We start from the raw sequence: 12928 nt of genomic DNA, 5'->3' as shown, positions 1-12928 counted from the left end.
CATGACCGAGTGGTTCGTGCAAAAAGATCTAAATAAATATCTACGCAATGCTGAACGTTGGCGGTTGTGTAAATCTAAGTATGAAAGAAAAAAACATGTTTCCAAAACTCATGTACGTTGGTCAGAGTTGTTAAGATTGCCATATTTCAACCCGATCAGATTTTTTGTAGTTGATCCAATGCATAATTTATTTTTGGGAATCGCGCATTGGATCGTGAAAAGGTTGTGGATAGATGGCGGAAAAATAACAAAAACCCATCTTAAATTGATGGAAAAAAGAGCAAAAAAGATCCAAGTTCCGGTTGATTTAGGAAGGATACCTTCTAAAATAGCAACTGGAGAAGGATTTTCTGGATATACAGCTGATCAATGGAGGTCGTTTATTATGATTTATGCAACACCGATTATGTGGGATCTTTTGGACGAGACTAATCAGAAAATTTTAGCAAATTTTGTAAGAGCCTGTACTTTACTTGTTTGTCGAATTGTTAACAAAAGCGCACTGCTTGAAGTTCATTACCGACTGCACCAAGTAGCTCGTTTAATTGAGGAAAATTACGGACAGGAGAAAATAACTCCAAATATCCATTTATCTCTCCACATCGTTGAATGTTGCTAAGATTATGGACCGCTTTATTCGTTCTGGTGTTATTCATTTGAACAAATGAATGGCGTATTAGGTAAAACACGTTGATTGTTGAAAATCAAAATTTTTAATTGGCAAATTGGTAACAGATAAACTTATTGTTTAAATAGGTTCCCTTCCTAATAGTAAACGTACTATTGAATTAGAATTGTTGCAAATCATCATGCAAAATTCGCGGTTAGACAGCTTCCCTATAAAAAATATGGATACGGTTAACATACGGTATTACCGTATTTTGCGAACAGTATCATTACAGTATCATTAAAGTATTTTAACAGTATTTTCACATACGATATACATTCGGTATTTTGCACACCGTATTATATACACGGTATTTTTAAATAGTGAAGATTTGTATACTTTATACTTATATACAGTATTATATCTCAGTTTATAACGTATGTGATTATTTGCGAACAGCATGGTATTCCAGTTTATAACGTACGTTTTATACTTGTTGTTATTTGCGAACAGTATTATACCTCAGCTTATAACGTATGTTTTATACTGGTGGTTATTTGCGAACAGCATGATGCCTCAGTTTATAGCGTATGTTTTACACTGGTGGTTATTTGCGAACAGTATTATGCCTCAGTTTATAACGTACATTTTATACTTGTTGTTATTTGCGAACAGCATGATGCCTCAGTTTATAGCGTATGTTTTATACTTGTTATTATTTGCGAACAGTATTATACCTCAGCTTATAACGTATGTTTTATACTGGTGGTTATTTACGAACAGCATGATGGTTATTTGCGAACAGTATTATGTCTCAGTTTATAACGTACGTTTTATACTTGTTGTTATTTGCGAACAGCATGATGCCTCAGTTTATAGCGTATGTTTTACACTGGTGGTTATTTGCGAACAGTATTATGCCTCAGTTTATAACGTACGTTTTATACTTGTTGTTATTTGCGAACAGCATGATGCCTCAGTTTATAGCGTATGTTTTATACTTGTTATTATTTGCGAACAGTATTATACCTCAGCTTATAACGTATGTTTTATACTTGTTGTTATTTGCGAATAACGTATGTTTTACACTGGTGGTTATTTGCGAACAGTATTATGTCTCAGTGTACAACGTATGTATTATTACTACGGTATTTTTATATATAATATATATTTATATATTTATATATTTAACATGAAAATTTGTCATTATAATTATTAAATTTTATTATTAAATTAAAAATACTATAATCAGATATAGAAAAGTTAGAAGGTACAATTTTAATAGTGATAAAAAAGATAAAAAAATAAAATTAGTAGTAATAAAAAATTAATAAAAGATGAAATTAGTAGTAATAAAAAGATGTAGTTAGTAGTAATTAAAAATGAATTAGTAGTAACAAAAGAATGAAATTATTAAAGATTAGATTAGTAGAGATAAAATTAGTAGCAATAAAAAGGAGATACAATTAGTAGTAATAAAAAGATAAAATTAGTAAAATAAAATTAGTAATGATTAAAAGAAGACAAAACTAGTAGTAATAAAAGAAAAGGATAAATAAAGACAAAAAAAAGAAAAGAAAATAAATGACTGTACCTACTTTATTAAGTATATAAACATGTCTATATTAGAAAAGTTCAAGAAGTCAAAATAAATAATTAGTAATAACTGAAAGTTAACCAATATAAAAAACTATTATAACTTCACAATTCTTCTTAAATAATAAAAATAAAACAAATAAATGTAATATCTGAAATAATAATAACTTGAGTAAAAAAGCAATGATAAAAAGAAACAAATAAATGTAATATCTGAGATAATAATAACTAAAAAAGTAAAAACAAAATAAAAGAAAGAGTTTGTATTTTTCAAACTTATATTATTCACGTTACAAAAACAAATGATCTGCAATCATCTATTGGCTAATTTTCACGTGGTAATCAACACTGATCAGCCAATAATTTTGTTCTTACATTATAGATTTAATTAACCCGGAAAAAGACGGTAAATAGCCTATAGTCCTATACAATAATCTATACAATAACCACAAATGTGCATAATTTGATCAGAAATATGATTAAAAAGTTCTAAGTCCGATAATTACGATTGTTAAGATACCGCTCAACTTTAACAGTTTAACTTTTTAACTGTATAGTTGAAAGCATGATCGATAAATTAAACAATGACAAGAAAAGTTTGCGAATTTTCCTTGGTACTGCTTAATTTTTTTAATTTTTAAGCAGTATCAAGAAAATTCGCGAACTTTTCTTGTCATTGTTTAATCGATTGCTTTGAAAAAAACAATGGTATACTTTGAACAATCCAAGAAAAGTTCGCGCGAATTTTTCTTGCCATTGTTTAATCAATTGCTTTAAAAAAAAACAATGGTATACTTTGAATAATAGCAAGAAGAAAAGTTCGAGCGAATTTTTCTTGCCATTGTTTAATCGATTGCTTTAAATAAACAATGATATACTTCGAATAATAGCAAGAAAAGTTCGCGCGAATTTTACTTGCTATTGTTTAATCAATTGCTTTAAAAAAAACAATGGTATGCTTTGAACAATAGCAAGAAAAGTTCGAGCGAATTTTTCTTGCCATTGTTTAATCAATTGCTTTAAAAAAACAATGATATACTTTGAACAATAGCAAGAAAAGTTCGCGCGAATTTTTCTTGTCATTGTTTAATCGATTGCTTTAAAAAAAAACAATGGTATGCTTCGAACAATAGCAAGAAAAGTTCGAGCGAATTTTTCTTGCCATTGTTTAATCAATTGCTTTAAAAAAAAACAATGGTATGCTTCGAACAATAGCAAGAAAAGTTCGCGCGAATTTTTCTTGCCATTGTTTAATCAATTGCTTTAAAAAAAAAAATGCTACTTTGAACAATGGCAAGAAAAGTTCGAGCGAACTTTTCTTGCCATTGTTTAATCAATTGCTTTAAAAAAAACAATGATATACTTTGAACAATGGCAAGAAAAGTTCGCGCGAATTTTTCTTGATACCGCTTAATCTTTAAATTAAAACCTTAGTAAATTACTTTACAGAAATTTCAGTTAGAGTTACGGTCGATATAAATCAATGTCGATTCTATATTGATCAGACGTCACCATGATGTCGTGATGAAAATCGATTTGACATCTTTAAGTTGAACTTAAATACGTTGATTCGATGTCTATTCGTTTACTAATCGTAGTGATATCGATTCGACATCGAATAACTACGATTAGTAAACGAATAGACATCGAATAATAACATCGCACTTACATTGTTTCAATATTAAGTTAATGTCGAAAAATGTTTATTTTTCCCGCCTTGTGTACATTAAGTAAACATCGAAATGACATCGAACAGGTGTCTATTTGACATCACACAAACATTATGCGAATCGAGATGACATCGGACGAGCGTTGATTCGACGTCAATCAAACATTCGACATCAGGACACGATGGCTTAGTGTATTTTATTCTAAAAAGAAATAAAACGAAAAAAAAACCTAAAAGGAAGTTTATTGAGACTTTTTTACTCATTTCATATATACCAGCATTGTATGTAATGTGATTTTCATTTATTAATTAAGGTTTAATACTAGTTATTATTACTATTATAATACATGAAATTACTATTATAATACATGGAATTATCTGGTGTACTGACAGTAGTACTTTGACTAGTATTACGAGGTGGGTTTTCTAATAACGCCTGCGTTATTAAACTTTTATTTACAATCATAACGTTCCTTAGGTTTAATAAAACACGTATAAGGGATTTAGTGTTTGTTAAATGTAGCGATATTGGGATTTCAGCATGATCAAGATGGAAATATCGCGGTATACCACCTAGATCCTTTACCAAAACATTTAATCGCATATCTAAACCAGCAATTTGAATACCAACAACTCCAAATTCATTACCGGCCGGTCTACATAATGCGTTTATAGCACTTGTCCCGTCTATCATTTCTCTCCACAATTTTACATCATCATCATCTTTTTTTTTCGCTACATGTAATGCGAGAGCTTTCAACATAAATCAACTCGATATCATTTGTGTCTTGCTTCATTATTCCCATAATATCGGGTTTTTTACTGATTCATTCTCCATCGATCCCTTTATTTTTTCGAATTTTGCTTGCAATACTCTGACGTTCTGCACTGAAATTTGATAAAAATACACACTAAGTATCTGAGCCATGGTGTAAACGGCCAAATATCAAGCATGAAAAGATGATAAAATTCAATCACCAAATGTAATTGCCAAATATTAAGAACGAACAAATTGATTGTGAATTGGCGTGGATGGATAAATAATTAGCCGAAAAGGATAAACATTTAGGAAGAGTAATGATCTACATGATGTAATATTTATCAAATGATTGACAAAGAACCAATAGGATAAATAGAGTCGATCAATTGGGGCTTAGCGATCTTTAACAATAAGAACGATTAGAAAGAATAATTATAAGCCACAAAAGATAGATTATAAGCAAAACACCTAAAGCGGATTGAAAGAACATATAAAATAACATTAGAAAGATTAAAGAACATAAAATAATATAAAAGATAATATAAAAAGATTATACAAAGATATTATAAAAGATAATATATATATAAAAGATAGCGTATTTAAAATATAGATAGTATATTAGAAAGATAGTTCAAAGATAATATGTAAAAAGAACATAAAAGATAGTATATAGATAGAATAGAAAGTAGCATAAAATTTGTATAAAAAGAGAACGGAATTCAAAATAATTCCACAGTTCGCATCCACAGAACTCAATAAAATATAAGTTTCATTTAATTATTTGTTAATGAAGTATAATATTAATTAAAGGTAATAGGTTCGCCCTAAACTTTAATTACTGTTCGCTTAATTAATTTTAATTGAATAAAATGGAAATTTAAGATGAATTAAATATACAATTTTGAAAAGTAATTATTCGTAGCGAGAGCTATTGAAGTTTGTAATTAAAGGTAAAAGTGGATATAATTTGGGAAAAATTTAGAGAAGTAAAATTTATTTTATATCGTCCAATGTTTTATATTACTAACGCTATTTATGTCGTGAACCAAGAATGTTGTTGTATGTTGTCCGTTGATTATGTTGTTTGTTAATTATGCCATTGATTATTTACTTGTTTGTTTAATTGATCGTTCGTTCGTTTAAATGTTTGTTCGTTCATTTATTCGTTCGTTCGACCATGAGAATGCCTGTTCGATGTGGCAACTCTGTAAATTGATGACAGAGGGAATTGGGGGATCTCATATGGTGCATGCTCTGAGAAAGGAAATGATCATCATCACATGATTATTAATATGAAAATTTAATTTCGTTAGTAAGTCACTGATAGGTATTATTAATCAACATTTTATTTTAGAATTTATTTTTAGATTTCAGGTTTTAACGAGTTCAAAAGGAACCAATAAATCAACAAGGATTTAATCGAGTTAAAAACTTGGAAAGGTGAAAGATTGGAGTTTGTTGTTGTGCAAGTAATCATTTAATCGATAGAAAGCACAAGAATATTTCTTTCGGGAATAAAGTACCTGAGAAATTTCGTAAGGAGATGTGGAAGTGAAAGATGAATTTTGAAATAAAGATTAATAATGGGAGAACACCAATGTATTATCCGGGGTTCATCTGTGTGGTATGGGTTACCTCTGAGTTTGAATCTTGGATAAATGCTCGAGATTGGAAAATTTTTATTCTTCGACATTAAAGATTATAACGTATGGGTTACGTCAAATCTGGATACCCAGCTCAATAACGCGCGAATTGCTTTGGGGACGGGGAATGAAGATTGTAAAGACACCTACTATCAAGAAACATTGAATGGATAAAATAGGACAAACCTGTAAACTATCATGCTTTTACCCAATGGGAAAAAGATAGAAATAAGCCCAGTATAGGTCCACCAACTTGGGGAAAGATAAGTTAATTTAGATGAGTTTTATGGATAGCTGATGACTTTTGGAACTGGATTTCGGAAGGATAGATTCACCCGTTAAGAGACAAGTCGGCTAACGAAAGAAGAAAAAGACGGATACGTTGTATTGTTACAGGTCCTAGGCTACATTTCAGATGAGGGTTCCTGGTGTGGTGTGCTAGGTCACGTTCTCATTACAATGTTCTGTTAAAAGAAGATGAAATAGAAGGATATTTACACATTAACGAGCCGTATAATGAACATTACGTGCAGTATTTAATAATAGAGTAAAATCCGAAAAGAAGGACATTTGTTTAAAAAAGGATATTTATTTGAAAAGAATGACATTTTGTGTACTATAGATTAATTTACATAATATAGAATATATGATGAAGAGAATTTATGTATATGATAAGAGAACGCGAAAAATTTGCAAACTTTAGAAGTTATGAAAATTTTGGAGTTTGTGATATGTGATATGTGAAATTATGAATCACGGTGATAGGAGATAAATTTTAGAATGTGATATGTGAGATTATGGATCTTGGTGACAAAAGATAAACTTTGTGGCGCAGTAAAAACCTCCGCAGACTGAGCAGATCATGGACTTAGAATAATTTTTGAAATTTTGAGGCGCAGTAAAAATTAATAGTAAAATATGGCATAGTAAATATATAAAAATGAAAGATGGAATTTAAAGATTGGAAGAAATAATCTATTTAAAGATAAAAGAATATTTAGAAGATCGAAAATAGAAAGAGTAAAATGTATATATATATATAGAGATGGGAATCCGATTGAAATTCTGGATGGATATTCATAATAACTTAACTAAAGCGTACAATGGAATGGTACCATCAATGGGAAAGCGAATATAGAACACATAAAGAGGAACACGAACTAGGAACGGAAGAATTGGACGAATGTTTAAATTGTGAATTATGTTATCCAATAGTAAATGAACCAATAGTATTCAAGAAATTTTGGGACGCATTATTTAAATTTGAAGATGCAATAATAATATATAATGATGTAACAATTAAGGGAGTATTAGATTTATTAAGTATGGATAATTCAGAAAGAGAAGATACAATACATAAGGGGAAATGTAGAGACACAATGGATAGAATAACGGAATCAATAAGATATAGAATACAACCGAAAATAAAAGAAAAGGGATTACGAACAATCATATTAGTGATCGTGAGGGATTGTATTGAAAGAAATCTGGGGAATGAAGTATTTGATAGATTGATTGGAAATCTGGAATTAATAGAACACAAATATATTTTAGAAGATTGGGATGTTGAAAGAAGGTTTGAGAAGTTTTGGCAATGGTACAAAATCATATCGAAAGAAGTTGAACCATTACGAATAAAGATGGGAGCAATAAAGACATTCAGGGAATTACTATATGAAGAAGAAGGAATAGCTACGAACGAGAAGAAAGTAAAGGAATTAATGTCCAATATGGAATATGGGAACATAGATATAGAAAATGTTCACGAATATCACAGGAATATGGTACAAAAGATAATAAGAATATTTATAGATACTAGGGGCTTTACAAAAGAACCAGAAGATTCAGAAAGCGAAGATAGCTTAGAAAGTTACGAAATGAAAAAGAATTTTAACACGAGTTTATATCTTAGATTTGAAAGATTCAGGTACTGGTGGAATGACAAATATGAAGGTAAACAAATATATACGTATCATGGAAATGATTCATTAGAATGGTTCGAAAAGATGTTATCTGAGGGAGAGAATTTGCAGGAAGATACTGTAAAAAAAACTGACAGATAGTATGACATTTAAGGATAGCGAAGATATAGACGTAAGAGATTCTATTATATTGAAAATAGATGATGGAGTAATAGAATGGATTGTAACAGAGTTAAAAGGAGCGATGGAAAGAACACAAAAATTCAAGCTTATAGAGATAGAGCAAGAAGAAGATAATGAAATATATGATTCCGAAGAAGAAATAGAAATAATAGTAGAGGACAAAACGTGGAAATTAAGTGAGATAAGGACAGGATTAAGACAACTAATAGTAAACCCAAAAGAAAAGCTCGTCAGAGAAATAATGAAATTTGGAATAAAAGAAAAGATAGAAACGGGAATACTGTTAACAAGTGATTTTATAAGATACTATATTTTTCAGGAAGGAAGATTTGATAAGTCTGAAGACATAAAGGAATGGATGGATTTGAGTACGAAAATATGTAATAGATGCAATAAACAGAAATTAGATTATATGATATCAGAAGAAAATGGCAGATGTGAAGAGTGTAATCAGGAAATACGGGAAGAAGAACAAGATGAATTAATAGAATTAAAAAACAACTTAGAAAAGTTAGGATACACAATAGATGTATCTGAAATTCAAAGAATAAAGAATTTTGGAGTTAATAATCGGATAATGGTAACAGAAGAATTCATAGAAAGGTATATGAGAATAATAGAATTAGGAGATAAAGAGTTAAGAAGAGAGATTCATAAGTGGTTAAATGAGAATACAACTTGGTGTGAAAGATGCGAAATAAGATGGATGAATTATATGTTTAGATTAGGAAAAACTGTATGCAAAGATTGTGAAGAAGAAGATATTGATGAAATTGATGATCGAGTAAAAAGATTACAAAAGATTTTTGAAGATATCGGAACAATAATAACTGAAGAAGAATTGTTAAGATTAACTAGCATGGGATATACAGATGGAGAACTTTTAGATAAAGAATTCATTGAAATCTTTCAAGAAAATAAAAATGAGTCAGAAAAAGAATTGAAGAAAAAGTTAAATAAGTTGTTGAAAGAACAAGCAGGAATAATAGAAAGTGAAGAAAGTGGTGAAAAGAGTGATAATGAAGAATCAGAAGAAGATAATACAGATGATTCAGAAAAAACTGGAGAAATCTTAAGTCCAGATGAAATATGGGATGAGAATATTGAAAATTTTAACGAAGATGAGTTTGAAGATGAAATTGAAAATGATATAAATAGAGGAGGTAGCGACTTAAGTCAAAACTCAGACACGAATAGTTCATTAAATATTAAAAATTCTGACAACGAAAGTGAATTATCTGATTACAATTTACAAGATTTATTTCAAGAAAATATGGCAACAGAGAATCAAGTAAAGAGATTAATAGAGAATGCTTTAGGTTATCCAGCTAATACTTTGAATGCAGCAGTGGGAGTAGGAGCGAGTTTGATAGATAGGATTGAAAATGCAGGGAATGAAGCAGGAGGAACAATTAGTATACCACTCTTTCATGGAAAAGAAGATGAAGATGTTAACGATTGGGTTAGACAATTTGAGGTAGCATTCACAGCAGTCGGAAAAGCAGCAGGAGCTAATGGTGTAAGACAAGCGGCATACGCAGCAGCACATTTAAGAGGAGCAGCAGCACAATGGTATATTGAAATGAAAGAATTGAATGCAGGTCACTTAGTGAATTGGGCAGATGTAGATAATGATAATGATTTAAAACATAGAATAAAAAAGAGATTTACTAGAGAGGATGTTAGAAGAAAGAAAATGCTAGAATTAAGAAAAACTCGACAAGAAGTAAATGAAAGTGTTGAAGAATACACAAGAAGATTTAGACAAATATTAAGAATAGCAACTAGAGGACATGCCTTGGCAGACGAATATCAAGTAGATTTTTATATTGAAGGATTAGAACCAACAATAGGTTATCAAGTTAGAAGACAAAACCCAGCGAACTTAAATGGGGCAATAGACATAGCAGTAAGGGAAGAAGGTGCAAAGGACGAGTTTATTAGGAAAGCGATAGGTACACCAATTAGTGCGAGAATAGACATCGGAAAAGATGATAATAGACAAAATATGTTTGCAAAACCATTGAGCGATAATTATGAGGATGAATTAGTTAAAGCATTTGAAGAAAAGGCAAGAATTAGTAAATTAGAAGGACTGGTATCGAATATAGAGAGAAGATTAAATAATGATAATAGGAATAGGTATCAATCAGATAGAGGAAGGAGATTAAATAATGATAATAGGAATAGTTATCAACCAAGTCAGAATAGGGTACCAACGTGTTTCAGATGTAATAGAGTGGGGCATTATAAGAATAATTGTCCTGAAGGAAGGAATGCAAGAGTAAATATGATAAACGGGTATTATGATCAAGAGGAATATGATTATGATGAATATGGATACGAGGAACCACAATATAACGAAGTATACTATACACAAGGCTATTACGATGATTATGAAGATAGGGAATTAAATTATTATAATGAATTATACGCAAAAGATAACGCAGTAAAACCAAGAAGACAAACGAGAAGGACGAACCCAATAGTGGGATACAAAAATAACAATGAAGAAAGAAATTTACAAGAAGAATTAAGAGAAGCAGGAAATAGAATGGATGATAGAGAAATACCAAGTGGTATATTGACACCAAGATATACACCTGAACGAACTGAACAGAATTGGGACAATCCAATAGGACCAGAGAATTATAATTATGGTCATCGACCTATGACAAGAGACGGAAAATTTTATAAGCCAATGTTTACAAAAGAAGGCAAAGTATTTTATCCCGGAATGTGACAAGACGAATCTGGAGAATGGGTTAGAACAAAGCCATCAGGAATAGGAAAGCCCAGAGTTTATGGACCAAAATTAACTGACGGAATACCACCTTATGACATTGTGGAAGACGTGAAAAATTGTAGAGCGAATATAACAGTTGGACAGTTGGTAAATGAAAATACTAAGTATCATAAACAATTGAGGGAAGGAACATATAAGCCAAGAAATATAAATGAGAAAAATTGACTACACTCGGTGGGAACTATGAAAAACGAGGAAAAGAGAACTACAGCGATGAGAACAGAATTAGAAGTTGAAGATCAATTGGTGAATGTAATAATAGATACTGGAGCAGCAGTAAGCGTGATAACAGATAAATTAAGAAGAAGATTGAATATACCTATATTTGGAAAAAGTAAATTTAGATGTACAATAGCAAATGGGCAAAAGATAGCAGCGTTAGGAAAGGCGAATATAACTTTAAGATACAAAGATGAATTAGAAATACTGAAAGAAGTTGAAGTAATCGATTCAGAAGAAGAGGATCTAATTTTGGGAAATGATATATGGAAGTTATATAATGCAAAAATAAATTTTGAAGATCATACCTTAAGAATAGAAGAACAGGGAGAAATAATAACAATTCCAGTAGGATACGAAAGGGAAGTATATGAAAGTGAGGAGAGCGAAGACGATGAAGAATATGAAAGTAACGATGAAGGGGAGGTATTCAGAATGCACCAGAATTTTAAATAGAGAGTCTTGGCTCTGAAGAGAGAGAGACGGAAAAGATGCTCGAACCATGTGAAAAATTTATGCAAAAACTAAGTATAGGGAAAGTAGAAGAACCAATTTGGGAAAATATGGTAAAATTACTATTAAAATACCAAGATATTTTGGAATACGACGATGAAATAGAAGGAAGAACGAAAGCAGCTCAACATGAGATAAAGATAAAAGATGGAGTAGAACCAATAAAGCAAAGAAGATACAAAGAAACAGATGAAAAGGCAAGATTTATAAGCGAAGAAGTGGATAAATTGTTAAGACAGGGAAGGATAAGGAGATCAAAAAGTCCATGGAGTTCACCTGTTACATTAGCAGGAAAGAAAACGGGAAAATATAGATTCTGTATTGATTACAGAAAGTTAAACAAGATAACTATAATGGATAGTTTTCCTTTACCAAGAATGGATGAATTATTAGACAAATACAGAAAAGCAAAATGGTTTTCAAGTATAGATTTAGCGGCAGGATTTAATCAAGTAGAAATGAGAGAAGAAGACAAAGAAAAAACAGCATTTGTATGTTCGAAAGGATTATTTGAGTATAATGTAATGCCATTCGGTTTAACGAATGCACCAGCAACATTTCAAAGATTAATGGATGAAATATTAGAAGAATACATAAACGATTTTGTAGTAGTATATATCGATGATATTATGATATATTCAGAAAATTTGAAAGACCATATGGAACACGTGGAAAAGTATTAAAGAAGTTACAGGAGAATAATTTAATAATAAAATTAAAGAAATGTAGATTTTTGGAAAGAAACATAGAATTTTTAGGACATATAGTAGGAAATGATGGATTAAGGCCAGATGATAAGAAGATAGAAAAGATAAAAGAAATGAAGGTACCAACAACAGTGAAAGAAGTAAGATCATTTTTGGGACTTTGTTCATATTACAGAAAATTTGTGAAGAATTTTTCAAAGATAGCAAGACCAATAAGTGATTTGAGAAAGAAGGGAGTACCTTTCATTTGGGGAAGAGAACAACAAGAAGCGTTTGAAAAATTGAAAGAAAAGTTAATACAAT

The 12928-nt window shown here is 30.5% G+C and overlaps 1 protein-coding gene across 1 annotated transcript; it reads right to left on the bottom strand.

The window, feature by feature from the left end:
- Nucleotides 1-4194: 4194 nt before the first annotated feature.
- Nucleotides 4195-4635, bottom strand: OCT59_026859 (uncharacterized protein; the record flags this gene model as incomplete). The annotated part of the gene is made up of 1 exon (XM_025311923.2): nt 4195-4635. The coding sequence occupies one exon, from the start codon at nt 4633-4635 to the stop codon at nt 4195-4197; it is 441 nt and encodes a 146-aa protein (XP_025167047.2).
- Between the last annotated feature and the right edge of the window lie 8293 nt (nt 4636-12928).

This window comes from Rhizophagus irregularis, chromosome 7 (genome assembly GCF_026210795.1).
Source record: "Rhizophagus irregularis chromosome 7, complete sequence".
NCBI classification, from domain to species: domain Eukaryota; kingdom Fungi; phylum Glomeromycota; class Glomeromycetes; order Glomerales; family Glomeraceae; genus Rhizophagus; species Rhizophagus irregularis.
The sequence above is the reverse complement of the archived record's forward strand: the minus strand, read 5'-3'. Positions and strand labels throughout refer to the sequence as shown.